The sequence below is a fragment of the Buteo buteo genome, chromosome 22 (assembly GCF_964188355.1).
Source record: "Buteo buteo chromosome 22, bButBut1.hap1.1, whole genome shotgun sequence".
NCBI lineage: Eukaryota > Metazoa > Chordata > Aves > Accipitriformes > Accipitridae > Buteo > Buteo buteo.
In genome coordinates, this window is record NC_134192.1 from 9550445 (window position 1) to 9570752 (window position 20308).

Consider the following 20308-nt stretch of genomic DNA (forward strand, 5'->3'; position numbering starts at 1 on the left):
TTCTAGGTACAGCTAAAGCCAACGGGCTTTCACAACGCTGATTGGCAAGCAGCTTCTCATTGCAGATAATTCCCTGCCAGCACATCCCAAATGCATAGGTGATTGCTCTTAAATTGATGGCTTGAAGCACAATAACAGCCTTTTTATTTAGTTCCTGCTTGATAGGCAGCAAATGTAGAGTTGCCAAAAAGAAGAAAAAAAAAAACAACCCACCAAAACACCCCCCCCCAACCACCAAAAAAAAACCCCCAGAAAAAGAAAAAAGAAGTGCTGCAGTGTTTGCTCTTTGTTATACCACTGTGAGGCTGAAATTCCTTGGGAAGGAGCGTTAAACAAGGCTCCCAGTGCTGCCCAAAGCCCAGGATCAGCACTAAGGGGTACTGGGGGTGTGCTGAGTTTTCCAGCAGCCCATGCCACAGGTGGGAGGGAATTGCCCTTCAAACGCAGCAAACACTCGGGGGCTTCATTCTTATGGCAGATTAGAGCCGGCGTGCTGAATGGGAGCAGTTGGCACTGAGGTTTCACCGAGGGTAGCAGGGCAGAGGGAAGCTGGTACCCAGGCAGCAAGACTCAGCTCTCTTAGAAAGCAGAAAATGGAGCATTTTTCATGTGGCTTCATCACGTTTCTCATAGCACACCCCAGCCAAAAGGGTGAACCCCATCTGCCTGGAGCTGGCTGAAAAATGGGGAGTGAATGGTGGTGGTAGTGGTGGCTGTTGGTTTTTTTTTTACTTTTTCACTCAAATTTTCCTTTCAAAAATGTAAACTCTCGAGCAAATCTTCATGCAATCCTACAAATACCAGCAGCCACATTTTCAGGCAGCTGCGTGCCAGCAGCTGCAAATCACCGCCGAGTCTGGCAAAACACACAAGGTGCCCAAGGGCAGTGGACAAACTTGGGTGTGAGATACACAACCAGAAAGCAGCTGAGAACGGTTCCAAAGTTGGTTTCATACATGAATGACATGTAACTTGAAGGAAACCTGATCTTAAGGTTATTGCCCAAATTTGCCAAACACTTCTGGCCTAGGAAGACCAAGGCTCTCAGGTAGTATCTTTTCTTCTGCAGTCCGGCTCCTGAGATCCAACCTACTAACTCATCCCTTGTGTTTAGCTGTTTTCATGTGCTCAGAGGTGTACAGGTTCCCGAAAGAGAGAACACGTCTCATTTTCAGAAGGCCAGTCTACATACATACCTAAAAACATCAACAGGGACTTTTCTGTATCTCATATGACCACGAACTTCTGTTTAACGTTAGCTTCACATGTGGTTTGTGTGCTGAACACATTTACATTAGCTATAATAAAGTCCTTCCAACCGCGTGGACACAATATGGGGTGAAAACCCTGAAAATCCCCATGCACATGTGCCTTTTTCAATCAAAGGGATAAAAGGATATCTAAATTCACTTTGAAATGCAGCTGGTAAGTGAAACTCCTCTCTATTACGTGGTGCTGATAACTGCATTGCTTTCCTTTTGGACCATGCAGGAGGGGCCGAAGAGTGTCTCAGCCTTTTAGCAAAAGGATTTAGGCTACGCTTCCTATTCCTTAGCTCCACGGGCCACGGGAAGCTCCAGCCAGACTCTGCAGATATAAATAAGGCTTCACAACCTCTATGTCTTTCATGCTGGCAACCAAACATCCCGTGGTCTAGAGCAGCTTGTCATGGGCCAAATTAATTCCTGAGGAAGTCATGCAGTTAAATCATCTTAGCTGGCTGAGAAAGTATAGCGCTTCCATCTCTCTCTTGAGCCTTGCATAGCTCTCACCAACGTCCTACTCCACTGCATCAGCCCCACACAACCATGGAGAGAAGGAAGATGCCTCCTTGGCTGGGGAAGAGGGCACACGGTACCTTGCCTGAGGTAGTTGTGAAATTGTGTAAGAAAATGAGCATCAAAACACCCATCTTCTATTACCCCGTCATTGCCACGTTTGGAGGCGACACTTCTCCCTCTAGTCAGCAGGCCGGCATCTTTTGCTACTGTGGGAATCCCACGTACTGGCTATATGAATAATTATCCCTTTTTTTTTTTTCCAGAGGGCTTTTTTCTGAGTTGTGCAGTCGCACTAACAGTGCCGTACAGCACAGGTTTATGTGGAGCCATTCATCATTCATAGCTGGGATCACAGAACACTTCACAGCCTATTACAAGGTTACACATGCAGGGAATGACATGAGCTGCCTATCTGAAGTCAAGCTTCCAGCGGGTCTCCGGGCACACCCAGAGGGTGCTAAGGACTCAGGGAATGAATGGCACACTCAACATCAGCCCTGCCCTCCATCCCGCTGGCCCAAAAGACGTCTCTGAGATATTGAGAGAGGATGTTTTCCGGCTCCTTGAGTGCAAAACGGGCACAGGCGATACACAGTGAGCTCCAGATACCCCATTCCAGATTTTCTTCTGGAGCAAGTTATTGCCAAGAAGGACTGGGGCTCTAGCACCCGTTTTACAGGTAACCATCCACACGGGTGCGATGAGGAACACTGGAAAAGCCGTAGCCGGGTCGGACCGGACAGCTTTAAGCCGCTTCATGCGATCAGAGCGGTGCAGAGAAGCTGGAGGGTATCAGCGAGTGGCCCTTTGTTTTAAGCAGGACATTACAGTAAATAGCCTGAAAACCAGACTAACACCTACTGGTATGCCTCTCAAGGCATCCTTCTGTAAGACCATCTGTATTCTGGGCCCACCGCCCCCCTCCCCGGCACTGTCTGGGCTGAGACGTCCCCGCCAGCCGCCTCCCGGCCGTGCCTTCCCGCAGCACCTCCGGAGCACGCGATTCTCCAGACGAAGATGAAAAGGTTTTAAGCAGGACTGTAAGTGCGAGGGGCCGTACAGCAAATCACAGTGACGGCTTCTTTTGCTTGGAGACAGTGGCCTGAGATGGACTTTGTGTCGGGAGCGCTGCGGTTTGTCCCTCCCCGGCGGGCGGCTTGACCTCACTTGCTCTGCGCTCAGCAGCACCGAGCGTTCAGCCTTGCACCGGGCAGCCACATCACATGCTGCTTAGCATCTCTTGAGAGCTTTTTACATCTCTTTTGAGCTGGTATTCTTGGCACTGGCTCTTAGAGCTATTTCTGCAATGATGATATAAAACCTGGCGTTTCTAGTTTTGTCATCCCGGGAAGTCCCTGGGGAGGAACGCGCTCCTGGGCGGAGGGTCAGCGCGCTGAATTGAACCGCTTTAGTCATGCTGGAGCCTTGGGCTGCTTGGCAGCAAGCGACCAAAAAAATCCTGCCTTTGAAGCCTGGCTCCTTTGCTCTTTAGGTTGGGTTTGGGACAGACAGGATTTAGGCTGCTCTCTTCCAGCTGAGGCCCCTCAGGGATGGGGAAAACACACTATTGATCCTCTTACCTCACAGCTGGTATCAGCACTACATTATTTTCTAACATCAAGTCATTTTAAGTCTCCGCAATGACACAAACACATTGATTAAAAATTAAAACCAATGACAGCTCTCCCACAAACAGTACTTACTGTACCATACTTATTGTATCCTGGGAGGGGAATGAGAAAATAGCAGAAGACAGAATAATTTATAGTGATAAAATGGGTTACATTTTCATAAAAATTTTATTTTACTTTTTTTTTTAAATAATTCAATGCACTGGCAGTATAATTAATCCCTCTATGAGAGACACAAATGTACCAGTTCAACCAATATTATTTATACAGAGACATTGTGTTTAAAAACAACAAAAGTACATTTAAAATGTTTGTACATAAAGTATTACTGTTATTTCTTTTTTTCTGAAGAAGGAACAAATGTAAACAAAATGCATAATTGTGCAACACGTTGGAAATACAAAGCAAAACAGGCAAGATACAATTTTATACATATAAAGCAAAAGAAATCAAACTTTTATAACTATACAACATTTCAGTAATTGCTTGACATTTTAACAGTTACCTTGGTCTGTACAAAACATCTTAACTTATACTTAAAACTTTACAAGAATAACATGCTTGTTCAGAACAAAGACACCTTGTGGAATTGCAATGATTATTGATATGATATTTGCACACATGAGAAAAAAAAGGCTACTTCAATAGCAAATAAAAAGTAAGAATGCAAGGTAAAGGGCCATTTAGTAAACCATAATCTAATTCCAATAGCTAATTAAGTTGCACTGCAATGCAGAAATTATTAAATCTGACTTTTGCTGGAAGATCGTAAGGTCATAAAGTTGCTTATTTCCAGGAACCAGAAGAAAGCATACGTAAATTTTCCTGATATTTTGGTTAATTATACATGCGCGCGTGCACACACACACACAAACAAAAGAAAAAAAAACGGGGAGGGGGGGAATAGTATTTGCCACAACAGTCAGAGACGGTGGGCAAGAGAACGCACATACTAGACTACTCCCAACAGGGCTAGGTTAGAAAACAAAGACAACAAGAAAGAGCAAACATCCACTGAGTTTGCTAGGATTACTCTTCCTGAACCTTAGTTGTATTTTGCTTTTTTTCAGAAGACAGGAAGCAACTTGAATTGAATTGAGCCATTTTTTAAAATACGGGGAGTACCACAGCCAAAGACAAAACACAAAGCAAAGGAGAGCTCAAAGCCAAAGCAAAAAATAACCAGATCTTTTGACTTGTTTTCATATTCTGTGATGGTATGTCCTAGACCTTTGGAATGTGGGTTTTAAAAAAACAGCATTTAAGATTCAGTAGAAGATATGCAATCCAGAGGTGTCAAAAATACAGACGGGAATAAATTATACAATGTTTTATGGAATTACAAGGACTGTCAGCTTGGATAAAATGTATATAGTTTTTAAGTGTCCTCAAATGGTACATATGGCTAAAATTAAACTCCTGATTGCATCTACCTAACATATTCGGTGCCTGATTCTGCAATCTGTGTGCTGAGCACTAATTTACACAGTTACTCCTATGGACTTCAGTGGAGCAACCTGCCGATTAGGATGCTCAGGGGAAGAACGGCAGAATTGGGCCTAGATAAATATTTGCCATGACTTTTAAATGTACAAACCCCATTTGGCTTAGAAAAACTACTTTAGCCTGCTGCAGTGTCTTTGAACTAAAGTAACAGATTCCATCTCTAGACTGAGAGCATTTATGACACGTTTGAATTTATTTGCCATTTTTCTATGCAAGCTAATGCTGATGCCAGTAAATATTTAAACTGAGAGGTAATGAAATTGCAACATGCCTTTTAGTTAAAACCAAAACATATGCAAGCCTAGATGGCAGGCAGAAATTACCCTCCAATTCTTTTAGCAGGGATTATCTGGTGCTGAATCAGAATAGTTCAATATATACTCAGCTTCAGTATGTATTTATAAAGCTGCATTAGGGCATACAGCACAGTATGAAAGGGAAAGGACTAGTTTTTCAGCTGGTGTAAATCAGCACTGACATCTACGGAGCTACTTAGAGGCACATCAGCTGAAGCTTTGGCCCACAGTCATCAGAAATGTACAACCATCATTCACTCCATATGTAAAACTCTCAGCGGTGGAAGTGCAGAGTGAAAGTGTAATCGACATCAGATAAAAAGCTGCTCTGTTACTCTAGTTTCTGATAACGCTTTTCCAGACTGTGTGGTCTAAAGCAGTTTTACGATGTGCTCTATACTGCATAGCTTTGCAAAGTACAATATTTCCTTACAGGCAAGGATTATGGTACATTAATCATTTCATTGGCATGATCAGTAAAAAAGGCATGATGATAAAAGCTTTGGGAGTTTATATGCATAGAGATACATTGGCAAAAATTAGTCTGGGGTTAGAGGGTTTGCTCCTTAGTCTGTGCATATTGGATTAACTCCACTGACATCAGTAGTCCTATACCAGTTTACACCAGCTGAGGAACTTGTACTCTACCTCTGTCATAAATAAAGCATGTGTGTTGCTACCCACTATTCAGTTCACTCATAAATTCCAGGGTAAATGCCTCCTGCCAGTGGGTCAAAGCTTCTTTATGTCCGTAACGCCACATTATTTGTCACTGAAGTCAATGGTGGTTTCCCTGAGCAAGGGCTGAGTCAACATATGGTCTGGTTGAAGTGCAAGTCTGCTTGCAGTTATTCCAGCACTAGTCCAGAGACCTTGAACTAATTTCAGCGGTGTGAGTGCTCAGCCAGAACAAAAATGGGTGTAATTCCATTGAATTAACTGGGTTAATGCAACTGAAGTTCTGGCCCAGTAAACTTAACTCTGGTAGTGCTATGCCATTTTTGTTAACCAGCTTCTCCTTTGATAAACAGTGCTCAGCAAGCTCCGTAAGACTTGCATGATAGCCATATGACAACAGAATTTGGTCCCATGAATTCAGCACGCTGAGCCAAGTTACTTTACATTTGCTTAGCTCAGAGTTTGGTCCATTGTGGTTACAGTTGTCCATTAAAATAATAAAATTCACTTCAGAATCTGACTTTCCTTCTAATTCAGAGAAGGAAATAACTGAGTAGAAATTAGGGCTATCTCTACTTAATGGGTTTTTCAATGGAATTACAACAGGGTGACACTCACACAACTGTGAGTAAACTTATACTCAGCACAGAGAGCTTACAGAACTTGCATAGAGGGGAATTCAGTTAAAATTAAAGAGGAAAACAAGTCTCAAACAGCTGCATCATCGACGCACATGGCTTTTACCACTGGCATCAGTAGGACTCAGCTAGAGTCCTGTAAGCACGAGTGGTCCTGTGGACACTACAATTTAAATTGCAATTCTGCATACAGTGAATATTGCCTTAGTTTTATGATGTTCCTACATGCACTGCTTCTGTCAACTCGTGTGGCGTTTCCAGATACAGTGCAAGTAAAAGTAAGGGCTCAAATCCAAGTCCCATCCGCAGCCGCATAGGACCAGGACCTAAAAGCAACGCGGAGCCACAGCTCTGTTGCACCCAAGCGGTGGGGCTGGGGTCACTCCGTCCTGTCGGGCACAGCACTGGTCCCCCACCGAGTCTCCTGCACACCAATACTGTGGCCACGGCTACGTGGGGTTTCGCACTGTGCAGACCTGTAGTAGCCCAACACCCTGAGCAGGCTGAGGGCTCAGGGAGCTCTGTGTGGCTCCACAGCCTGTCGTAGGCAAGGTCAGGTCTTTTCTGCGGCCTCTCTCCAAAGCACTGAGTACACACATCGCTACTTGGGTTGGCCGCTGGGTCCCTGGGCTTGGTCCCTGCTGGAGTTGTAAGGGAAAAATGGTTTAACTCGATGGTGACTTCAGGGCAGTGACAAGCATTAGCTCTTCGTGACATGTGGTGGCACCCTGAGGTGGATTAAGGAATTGGATGGGATGGTGCCGTATTTGGATTTTGTACGATACCATGGTATAGGTGTTATTTTGCAGGATACCATGGTAGAGGTGTTATTTTGCAGGACGTATCAACAGTAAGGAACCCCCTTTCCCAAGAAGTACACACAGGTTAAATTCATAATGCCAGACCTCACCAACTCGCCCCAGTTTCTTCAAACCACTCTTCACTTCTTTACCGTTGCCTAATATGATTACAGGGTCAATGAGCTGCCTGAGATGTTGCTACATACCCTGTGGTTCTGGGCACAGCTTATCTTCATAGTATTTCTGTGGCAGTGCCTCCTGATGAGGCCAGGTTTGATTCCCACCTGACACCAGTTTTATGTAGCAACTCACCTGCACCTGAATTTGGCCTCATTTCTACCTGTAGAGCCACGGGATCCCCCTGGCTGTACACAAGATCTGAACTCAATCTCTTCTGACTTCAACAGCTACCACCATGGGTTTAAACTGGCGTGAGATGATCAGAATCACTGATCTTGGAAGACAAAAGAAACAGACAAAACATCTTTGAAACAGAACGGCTAAAGTAAAGCTACCGAGTCCATCAGAAAGGCAGGTCTGACAAGAATACTGCAGAGAAGATGGCTACTCTCTAAGTCAGGCAGGAACACTTGCATTCAGTAGCAGGGAGGTTTCGATAATGAAGGAGGGCCTAACTGAGCTTTTAGCCTGTACATATAGGCTACAAAATATCAAGTGATATACCTAACATATGTCACTATATCTAGTGAGTATCTGTATCTCTCTCTCTCATTAGACAATACAGAATGCCTAAACGCATTGCTGTGGTCTGGTTATATCAGGTCCAGGAGGAGTATCAGAAATGGAGGAATTGAGCCCCCCCAACATTAACAAGACTTATTTGATTCGTATTTATAAAACAGTATGTAAAGTAAAGCTGGCAGATGTCATAAGGACAGTGGACTGGTTTCTCCTCTTCATCCCCTTTGCCCCATTCCCAGTGCACTCCAGTGAGGTCGGGGAGATGCTGCGAGAGGCAAAGGCCCTTTGCAATGACACCTCAGTCTGCGGCCCTGCCCACGTATAGGACGTTTCTACTCTTGGTTCAAAATGACAAATTAATTTTCTTCGGTGACCTGTGAAATATTTTGCCTTTCTTAAAATTTCAGGACACTGGTCTATTGCAAATGAGTTAACCTTCTGAAAACCAGTACGCTGATAGCACATTCAGTTTTGACACTGACTTCAGGGACTACAGGACCAAGATGACAGAGCTGTTGCTACTTTTTGTCATACCTTCATCGCCTGCAAGGAGACAATAGATGCAAACAGGACTATACACAAACTACAGAGGAACACTTAAATAATTCTGCTACCACTCAGCAGCGGTAAGAGTGTTTTCTCCTTGCAGCTATTGCACCTTTTTTTCCTGTGCTATGAAGTAATGAGCAAGGACCTTCTGCTGCAAATCCACATACAGATCCATACATGTGTACACACACACGCATGCACATGCTTGCTTCAATACTGTGCGTAGTGGAGTTTCTCCTGAATTCAAAGCAAAAAAGTATATTAATACCTAAGTCAGAATCCTTACCAGCCTCATTTTTGCTATCTTTTAAATTGCACTCACAAAACTAATCATTGAATTTAGACAGCATTAAATACTGATAAAAAATACAATGAAAACATTTCTTCCAAAGTACCTAAAAACTTGTCAGTGAATCTAAACTGTTACAATGGAAGAACATCATAAAATCTGTGAAATTAAAAAGCACAGAAATTAAGGTCCAGATTCGGTTTCTCAGATTTTGTTTCTTTAGGAGGAATGAAGATCTTGATCTTTATTCTCAAAAAAACACCCACACTGATATCAACAGACCTGTCGCTATTTTTCAGAGGAGGCAATTTATAAATGAGACAACATATTCACAGAGAGACTATTTAAATGACTAAAAGTCCAGAGACCATGTAAGAAAAATTGAAATTAAGCTATAAGAAGCAAGCTGTGAAAGTTGCCACCAATACTATATCAACAAAAGGGCTGTAAGCTAAACCAGAATGACTGAAAAAATAAAGGTAAGACAAAATGAAAAAAAATAAAATAAAAAGCACAAATACTGGGCCAAACCCGGCTATCCAAACTCAGAGTGAACCGTTTACACTCTTAGTTTGCTAAGTGTGGGAAGAGCTATTTGTCCTTTGAAAGGAGCCAAAGGAGCATTGCTAGGACCAGTGACCAGTGACCAAGGGGACATGGTCTAGGGGAACATGACCCATATGGGATACATCATCCCAGGCTTTCCCTCCGATCCCTGCTCTCAAGGTCCCAACACACATCCCGTGCCTACAGATACTCACTGCACTCAGAGCAGGATATTCTGCCTGCACATTGTCAAATACTTCACTTAAGGCCTGCTGCAGCTCTTGACATGGGGGTTAAGTGCTATGTAAATGCCTCGCTTGAGCACTTAGGACTTTGCTGCCCTTGGATCTCGTACTGATGGAGCTCCCAAATGCTTGCGTTTAGCCCTTTACTGGCATGCTCCCTTCACTGCTGAACTACTGATATTGCTCCAAACGTCCTGAAGCATGGGACACAAATGACAGTCTTGTCAGCTCTGGCAATTTTTTATGAAGCTTGGTGTCCTTAAATCCCAGCTGCAGAAATCAAGAGATTACATCACTGTCCCAGTTTATCACTGTTAAAAACAAATGTGTCATTCCTGGCCCTCGGCATGCTTGAAAAATGCCTGAAAACATGTCATGAAATCAGTCTCAAAGCTCAGTATCCAGAAGGCAATACAAGAACCAAAAAAGTTTATTTAAAAAAAAAAAACAAAACACCATGATTTGAAGCCAATCCTGTAATTTTTGGTGCTTGGTTCATGGGTTTGAATGCCTGAAGTGGGCAGTGTTAAGAGCAGACATAGCAAATGCCCAAGCAAACACATGCTGCTTCCCCATGGATTGAAACAAACAAACAATCTCATTTGATTAACTCTGCTGGAAGTAATATTTTAAGGGTAAAATGATTCCACAAAGATGACATGTTCGCATTTGAAATGAGATGAATATAGTGCCTGTAAAAGTGCAATAATCCTTAATAACTAACCCAAAAGAAGCATCATCCCCAGGGATAAGACGGTAATTCACTCTCCATATTTAATTTGTTTCTAAGCCGCTTTTGAAACAAGACTGCTAAATAGGAAGTTGGCTTGTGATCCTAGACTTGACTGCTGGACTTATAATCATGCCATTGATTGAGCATACATTTCAAACTAAGTCACAGGATACAAAATCAGGTGGGCTAATTCCTTAAGCTGTTTAAGCAAAAGATTGTGAACACAGGGTAAATTCAGAGATAGGAGTCTGTTTACTGGGGGAACAACAGGGGAAAGATAATACATTGTCTTCACTGAGTGACTCCAGCTAACTCTTTGAACAGTCTTGTGACTGAAGATTGTGTTTCAAGACATATCTATGCTTCATAAATGCATGGAAGTCTAGGATTTCAGTCTACATTAAAGGAACAAGTGACAACAATGCACTTAATTAGACTAAATAGTTACTGATTCTCATTAGTGAGATATTGCAAAAAGAATGGAAAACACTGGCTTACGACAAAACCACCCCAACACTACTTCATCTCAAGTACTCACCCTGTTCAAAAAAATTAAATACTTCAAGTGTTTTGTTTTCTTTTTCTTAAAAAAAACCCAACCAATACCCCACAACCAACAACCACCTTTCATCTACATTTCTGAATAGTTCTCACTGTTGTGTTTTTATTCATTAGCTACTGGGGCCAGAATCAGTGTGACAAACACTGTCAGATTCACGTTTCAGCCATGTTACTGAAACCCTCAGAGAACAGATAAGGGTGTATCGACCACTTCAGGAATAGGAATGTGCAGATAATACAGGATGTGCATGTTCTGCAAATGTCCTTTGCAGACAACCCTAAACTGGATGATTTCTCTAATTACGCACCTTGGCTACATTTATAATACAGTCTTCTGGAACAAAATATTAGGAAGTATTGATTTTTAAGAAATGGTAGTACTACAGGGAGCTAATATGCAACAGCTACAGTAATGTTTGTCTTAAATGTGCATTGGGCAGAGTCCTTAAACTGCTTTTATTGCAAATATCCAAGGCCTGCTCTAAAAATCATAACAGTCTGAACCTTTTAAATGCAAATTTGTCCTATTTATCTGGTCACAACCCAGTGAGTAGAATCCAATAACTCACCAGATTAAAGGATATACAGGATTATATAGCAGAAGGTAATTGCAATTAACTAATATCTGGATGGCATTTAATACACATATTGTATTATTTCAATGAGATGAGACAGAATAATATTTACATTGCTATGAGCATTTTCTGTTTATAGAAATGGAATTTACAGTTCAGTAAGGTATGCAGGCATTATATCAAGAATGAGATGAGACCACTTAAAGTCTTGTGAATTATTGATATAAATTCATTTTGTTTTGTTTCATGCACCAGCGCTTCTTGCAGTGGCACCAGAAGAGCAGTGCAGTTTATAAGAGGGGAAAAAAAGAAGAGGAAAGAGCAAATGTGAAATGGTGTAATTTATTCACAATTGCTTTGAAATTCTATCTGAATTGTCTCATTATTATTCACGCATTAGAGGAATGGTCCAAAACATGACAGCATGGGTAAACAGATGCAGAGCTTGGAAAATAGGTAATCTGACTGAAGTATTCATGGCCATTATTAAACAAATGTTATATTGCTTTTGGGTAAATCTGGTGATTTTATTTAATTTGACATTCTTTTCAAGATAGCAAGATAATACTGTTTGTTTCTAATGCTCTGAAATGAACAAAACAGGTGAAAATTGATGACACATGGAATTATAATGTTTCAACAGTAGCTGGTTAGTTAAACTTCTAGAGATTTTCATGAAGAATCTGCATACACTTATTAATGGACTTTTACATACAATATCAATGCTTAGAGTGTAGCTGTCCTGTTAAAATCTGCTTTCACTGAGTCACTATGCAAGGAGAGATTGTTCTATAAAGAAAAATCTTGGATGAGTATTTGTTTGAGACTAAACAGTAAAACTGAAAGAAAATTCACAGATTTAGTATAGGAATGGTAGATAAGACTATGAAAGCTAGTATTTTGAAATTGCCTAAAACCTGCAATAAATTCTGCTGCCTACTGAAATTATTAAGCCAACAATAAACAGGAAGAATGGAATATCAAAACCTCATTGCATAGTGTGTCATCATTCTTTAATGAGGCATTCCTTCAACCTTTTACCTCTTAACACCTTTGGTGATCTTACATTATGTACCTGTAAGATATTCAATGTTCTCTTTTAGAGATTAAGCCTATAGGAAGTATGAAATCTTAGGAATGTACTGTGTCAGGTAGTGATGCCAGAATTAAGCGTCGGAAAGCTTGGTTCAGGTTCAGAAGACGACTTTGAATGAATAGCTATAACTTCTACTAATTTATTTCAGAAGGGAATTCTCATATATACCCTCAAATATTTAAGACGCTTTGTACTATTTCTCAGGAATCCATATCTTCTCAAAGTGCTTTTTTGTTTTCACTTGAAGGCAGCATGGACTTAAAACAATACTGCAGGGAATGTACCGTTCCATAAAGCACATAAGGATGGCAGGATCCAGGAGACACAAGGCATAGAAAATTGTCGAAAATGATTAGATGGTACAACACATACTGCTCTTTGAGTCATAAGTTCCATTTATGGTGACTTCTACTTCCAATAGATAGGATATTAAAAAAGGCAATAAAAATGAAGTTACATGAATAAACTTCCAGAAATGAGTGGAGTTCCACCAGTGATCGTCTCTGCGCTGGTAGAGGTAGAAGAATGGGGATGTTATGAACAGGGCAGCAGTCACTACAACAAATGAGCCTCAATGCGGAGCCAGTGGAGTCCTTGGCGAACGTAACGAACCAGATTGGTCATACTGCTGTGTTGTGTTAAGGGTCCCATCACTGAGTCCAGGTCTACAAAGAATTCTGGAATACACAAGAAACAGAAGTCATTGTTTCAGGCAATAGTACAGAAACACATGTATCCATGACTTCCCACTCAGTAGCTGCAGTACAATTAGTAAGTTCTCAAGACATTGTGTACATAAGCACATGATCAGTAGGAAAGAATTTAAACAAAGGCAACAATACATTTAAACAGACTGAATTAGATTATCCATGCTGGAAGTTAACCACAACATAGTATGAGTGGTTGCCAATAGTTTTCGTTAGCTCTGATGATCTGCACTTTCAGTTTTCTGAGCCTAGGTTTGCTGATGGCATGATTTAAATAGCTGGCAATAAACTGTGGCATTTCCTTTTCCATGCTGTACCCTCTCCTGGCATGAAGAGCTAGTCTGGATCTTGCAGAAGACCTTGCTTGCTCTTTTCCCCACCCTCCAATTTCTGTTACTGCCATTGCAGCAGTTTTGGCCCTCTGCTCATCCTGCTGCAGCTGCAGGCCCCAGAGGATGTGTGTGGGGTGGGAGGGAATAAGGAAGAGGAGAGACGGAACCCAGCAGAAAAATACCATCTAGGAGATGGGAACCTATAAGGGGAAAGAAAAGATGGGTAAGGCCACTGGGATCAGGTGTTGGGAAGGGTTAACAGGAGGCCACTATACAGAGCGCCATAGTTAGGAAGCATCACACCAGTTTACTTTATGCCATGTGTTAGGTGCTCTCTGGGTGAAAGACTAATGCTGTTAGGCCCAACAGACCTTTCCTAATTGCTTTCAACGGAGAACTGGTTTGTGTCCTCTATTCTCCCACAGCTTGTCTTTCCGCTCACTAAGGTGCAGGCATTCCCACATACACAACACTTATGCTATATTTAGGTGAGTGGGAGCCCGCTCTCATTTAAAGTCCCTCAGAGCTCAGATAACAACCAACAATCACACTAACCGGTGGCTGAGCCCTTCCATTCTCACCCCATCTAAAATCCAGTGCGTGGCACTCAGCCAGCTAACACTGTATTGGCTGCAGTTCGGGAGAGCAGATGCGGGTACAAATCATTATCAGTACTTTCTTCAGCAAGTAAGTGCTGCTTTGAGGTCTTCTATCCAAGTATTGACAGCCTGACCCTGGTCAGCTTGGGAGCTACAGCAGTATCACAGCACAAAGTGATTTGGCTGGAGGCAAGCATAATGAAAGCTTAGGGCTATCACCAGTTGCGTTAAGATGCTGCAGCCAGCAGTTACTTTTAATCTTCCTTCCTCTGTCTTTTATTCCCCTCCTCCAGTGTAAAATCAATACATTTAGAAGTGAAATAACACACTGCCTTGCTTCCATTCTGGAGATCTCATTCTAGGCTCAAATAAATAATAATTGCTGTTAATGCTGAGAATTTACCTTTAAAGCCTGATTTCAGTTTAACATTTCTTGAAAAAGCCACAAGCACTGAAGCCACTTACTAAAGAACAGGCCTTTGTCACTACAGAGCTGATAGTTTTCTACTGTGGAGAAAAAGTGCTGCTAGCTTTGGAAGCTTAAAAAAATTATCTGATTTTGTAAAGTCAGATGAGAGTTTGATGTTATAAATGGTGAACAACTCTCCAGGTGATCCAACACAAACCAGCCCATGGATTGGCTTTGGGAAGTCTGCAGTTTAGCCTATAGATGCAGAGTTTATGACAAACTCCATCTATTCTCCCACACCCTCTAAACTCTATCGACCAGAGGTATACGGCAGTATGTTCCCATTTTCCTTTTCAAACCAGATCAGCTTGGCAGGTCACAGTTCTGCTGTTCTCCCTCTTGCTATGCCTTTTTATTTCAATGGCATATCTTTTGTCAGGCTGACAAGAAAGGCTTCTGTCTGCTGCTCTGAGCCAGCTGGACATGAGTCAAGTCCAAACTGGGAGCGTGCAGGCATACTCAGAGGAGCACAAAACCTAAGCTGACAGCCGTGGACAAGGGGAGGCTGCGCAGCTCCTACAACATGGAAGAAATCTCTTGTGTCTGCATGGACATGACCTAAGAAACATCTACGACAGCAGTAAGAACCAGAGCCAAAGGCTACTAGACATTACAATGATGGGACCACCTTTTTATACCCATCTCTATTAGCTCATCAGGGACATGTTCTCAGGCAAGATGTACCCTGTGATTCAGAAGACAACAGACAAAATGAGAGCTGACCACAAGGGAAAAAAAACCCCAAACTAGTTACTGGATGTAATTTTTTTCAAAAAGAAAATTCATTTTTATCTTAAATGTGGGTTTCTTGTGGCTTTGTGTTTGTTTGTTTTTTGAGACCATTCTTATTTCAAGGTGGGGAAAAAAAATCTCATTTTTTGTGATGAACTGACTGCCCAAACCCCTGAAAGAGAAGCCAAGATATCTGTCTTTTACCTGGGACTCAAGGCAGAGTCTGGGCTTTGCACCTATACTGTTTGCCATCATGGGGCATTTTTGAACTCACAGTCCACCAGAGCTTGGGCACTGGAACAGCCAGTCCAGCTGGCAAAGGTGGATTAGAGATAGCTATGGGGAAAGGGATGAGTCCTGTCCCAGACAGCAAGATATAGCTGTTTTGAATTATTTGAGAGATGCGGATGACATCTACTAAAATAATTACAGCTAGGTTCCATGAAACACTAACATTTCTCACATCAAAGTGTCTTAAATATATCCTTCTGTAAATGGAACCTGTCATGTGATATGATGAAGACCTGCAGAGTACCACAGCAGTCCTTATACACTTTTTTGTTACACCATGCATTTTTCAAATTGCAGTTTAATTGTGTGTAAGCATGCAACTTTAAATCAAGTATTTAATTAGAAATGAGGTATCTTTCCAGATGAAATGTAAAGACAGACATGCTATAGCATGTATGAAACTCTGATCTCTCTCCAGTGGTTTATAATACTTAAATGAAATTTGAAGTAACATGAACTTTCCATTCCCTGTAACATGGCTGCAGTTTGTGAAACAAGATATGAAAGAACAGGGCACAACCCTAGATGTCTTGCTCATGTGAGAAACCCTTATTCATGTACCCAGTCCCACAGAAGTCAAAGCAACCGCTCATCTGAATAAAGATTATTCCTATATGGCTTTGCAGAATTGGGTTGGTTTGATCGTAAATCAAAATGAGAACAAAGAAGAGCGTAGGGGGGAAAATGCAGAGAGAGAGTCAGCAGGTTTTTTCTCATCCAGCTCTAGGACTGATAACAGCAGTGGCTGGGTACATTTTCTGTCTGCTGGCTGAATGCCTGAGCTATTTTGATTCAATACCAAGTAGAACATTTAACAACTCCACAACACACAGGGCTAATTACAAGATTATCGCCATCTCTTTCTCCTATCAGAGCATCCTTCTGCATTCCCACTGTAACATTCTGCAGTACATTTGACAGGGAATCACTTTCACATTTTGTGAAAATGGATGCAGCTATGGAAAAAATCCAAAATGACTGCACTGCTACTAAATTAACCAATGCGAACAAAGGCAAGAAGCAGTGGGGAGGACTGGACAGAACTTCTATTATTGTTCCTCATCCAGGGATAGATCATTATGACCCACCATTCAGACATAAAACTCTATAAATCTCAAGCTTAGTTTCTCTAAATCAGTGGAAATTTGCCACTGACATTAATGGGAGTAAGATCAAACTGCATACAGTGAGCACATTTGTCAGGAAAAGTCAGCCATCTAAAATCTCAGTATAATTTAAGAGAATGAGCCAATTCATGATGAGAATATTTCCCAGTTAGGCTGTACACCTCTAGTGTCAAAGAAAGCTTTGTCAATGATTTGTGCAAGCCCAAAGCTGGAATCTGAATAATTACATTATCATAGGAAGTTCACAGCTGGCCAACAATAGGCCAAATTTGTCCTTTAGTTACATCTCAGCCACTCCACTATACTCAATATAACCCAGTCACGAACGGCTTGCCAGAACTCCTTTGAAATGACTGTGGTAAAGACTTACATTTTGTTGTTAGGAATAAACAAGCAGATTTGCAATCCAACTTTAGGAGAGTCAAGGTCATGGCTTTCAGTGGACATCTCCTAATCGGACTCCCTGCATAAACATAACATCTAATGTTTCCTTATTATCCTAGCTCGCATTTTAATAGTCTTAAACCCGTTGACAGAGCAGTCTGAAAATAACCTCGGTGCTCTATGAGAAGCCGAAACTGTGAACGAATTTGCAGACTCAAAAGCTCTCATCACTTGGGGCTCATGTTCGCTAAAATATTTGCCAGCTGCTCTGGTAACCCCGTGTTCAGCGTGTGTTACACATCCCCCCTCTGTGCTTGACAAGAGAAGACACACGTTGGCTACAGTGACCAGCAAGCAGATTTGGTCTGTTTGCTCAAGCTGTCACAGTTGTGCTCTTAGATGCGGTGGTTCTGGGTCCAATTCCCAACAACGCCTACGAGAACAGAAAGCAAGCTAAAGCTGATGAGTCAAAGGGGACAAAGAAGAAGCCGAGTGGGGCACCTTTGTTCTCCTTAGTCAGCTTGTCAGCCATGTCCCAATGCTCGTAGCTCCGCAGGACGTTGTTGGTGATGTTGACATGGCTGGCAGCCATGTGGTGGATGCGCTGAGGGATGGTGATGGTCCCCGCTGAGGAGGAGCCGGTGGTGCCCGCGCTGCTTCCAGCAGAGCTGACGGGGGACGGGCTCAGGGACATGGGCGATGGCGTTTCTGTGCTCCTGCGAGAGGAAAAGGGAGAGTGAGTCCCCCTCACACACACCACTTCATTGCCCTCCTAAATGCACTTGAAAAATTAACTCTGCACCCCAGTCAGGGGAGAATGAGCAGTAGTATCTCCTGGTTTTATGAGAAAGGAGAGCTTATAAACTGGGAATGACTGAAAATAAAAAGGGATTTAATTCTCCCTATAAATGAACTGTTATTTAAAAAAAAAAAAATCTATCATAAAAATAGAGCAATCTTTCAGAGAAAGAAGTATCTCATAGCTGTAATGATTTTTCTACCTGCTGCCAGAAGCTGCAATGGCAGTTAGAAAACACTCAATGTGCAATATTGGCTTATTATCAAAGCATTTTGTGGAAACCACAATGACAGTTTGCTCCAAATACAGTCACCACAATAAGTAAAGTGCAAGTCTTAAAAGCACCCTGCAGAGCAGTATTAGGAGCTGAGGGTACTGTAGGATTATGAATATCTCTATAGGATTCTTTAAGACCGGCTATGGAGATTTGTTTCTAATTGCCTACAGTTCATCCACACAGTTTTGTACAGAGCAGTGTTTTAAGTTACCTACTTAGTGCAGCACTACTGTTCTAATATAGATTTTCCTTTAATTCTAACACCAGCAATTAGGAATCACCTGCTGGCTGCAGGCAGTGTGGAGGTCAGCACAGCAAGCTTATGTTTAGAGCTGTGCAACGCTGAATGCTCACATACAGATATTCTCTTTGAAAATTTATAGAATCATAGAATCCTTTAGGTTGGAAAAGACCTTTAAGATCGAGTCCAACCATCAACCTAGCACTGCCAAGTCCACCACTAAGCCACGTCCCCAAGTGCCACATCTACATGTATTTTAAATACCTCCAGGAATGGTGAATCAACCACTTCCCTGGGCAGTCTGTTCCAGGGCTTGATAACCCTTTTGGTGTAGAAGTTTTTCCTAATACCCAAATAAACCTCCCCTGGCACAACTTGAGGCTGTTTCCTCTCATCCTATCACTTGTTACTTGATAGAAGAGACCAGCACCCACCTCACTACAACCTCCTCCCAGGCAGTTGTAGAGAGCGATAAGGTCTCCCCTCAGCCTCCTTTTCTCCAGACTAAACAGCCCCAGTTCCCTCAGCCGCTCCTCATAAGACTTGTGCTCTAGACCCTTCACCTTCGCTTCTCTGGGCACACTCCAGCACCTCAATGTCTTTCCTGTAGTGAGGGGCCCAAAACCGAACACAGTATTTGAGGTGCAGGCTCACCAGTGCTGAGTACAGAGGGACAATCACTTCCCTGCTCCTGCTGGCCACACTATTTCTGATACAAGCCAGGATGCTGTTGGCCTTCTCGGCCACCTGGGCACACTGCTGGCTCATATTCAGCCGGCTGTTTACCAATACCCCAGGGCCTTTTTGGCTGGGCAGCTTTCCAGCCACTCTTCCCCAAGCCTGTAGCGCTGCGTGGGGTTGTTGTGACCCAAGTGCAGGACCCGGCACTTGGCCTTGTTGAACCTCACACAGTTGGCCTCGGCCCATCGATCCAGCCTGTCCAGATCCCTCTGTAGAGCCTTCCTGCCCTCCAGCAGATCAACACTCCCGCCTAACTTGGTGTCATCTGCAAACTTACTGAGGGTGCACTTGATCCCCTCATCCAGATCATTGATAAGGGTACTAAACAGAACTGGCCCCAGTACTGAGCCCTGGGGAACACCACTTGTGACTGGCCACCGACTGGATTTAACTCCATTCACCACAACTCTTTGGGCCCGGCCATCCAGCCAGGTTTTTACCCAGCAAAGAGTACGGCTGTCCAAGCCATGAGCGGCCAGTTTCTCCAGAAGAATGCTGTGGGAAATGGTGTCAAAGACTTTACTAGAGTCTAGATAGACAACATCCACAGCCCTTCCCTCATCCACTGAGCAGGTCACCTTGTCATAGAAGGAGATCAGGTTAGTCAAGCAGGACCTGCCTTTCACAAACCCATGCTGGCTGGGCCCGATCACCTGGTTGTCCTCTACGTGCCACGTGACGGCACTCAAGATGATCTGCTCCATAACCTTCCCCAGCACCAGGGTCAGGCTGACAGGCCTGTAGTTCCCTGGATCCTGGGCGTCACCTTTGCTAACTTCCAGTCAACTGGGACCTCCCCAGTTAGCCAGGACTGCTGATAAATGGTGGAAAGTGTCTTGGTGAGCCCTTCTGCCAGCTCCCTCAGTACCCTTGGGTGGATCCCATCTGACCCCATAGCCTAGTGTATGTCTAGGTGGTGTAGCAGGTCGCTAATCCCCTTGGATTATGGGGGCTTCATTCTGCTCCCCATCCCTGTCTTTCAG

General features: G+C 42.9%; 1 protein-coding gene across 2 annotated transcripts in view; it reads right to left on the minus strand.

Annotated features, from left to right (window-relative positions):
- Window positions 1-4243: 4243 nt before the first annotated feature.
- AFF2 (ALF transcription elongation factor 2) overlaps window positions 4244-20308 on the minus strand; it is a 350449-nt gene continuing 334384 nt past the window's right edge. For both annotated transcript variants that reach the window (XM_075054426.1, XM_075054425.1), the window contains exons 20-21: window positions 17769-17983; window positions 4244-13303 (exon numbers count right to left, since the gene is read on the minus strand). In XM_075054426.1, coding sequence (XP_074910527.1) covers window positions 13182-13303; window positions 17769-17983 — 337 coding nt within the window. In that variant the 3' untranslated portion in view covers window positions 4244-13181. The remainder of the gene's footprint in view (window positions 13304-17768; window positions 17984-20308) is intronic.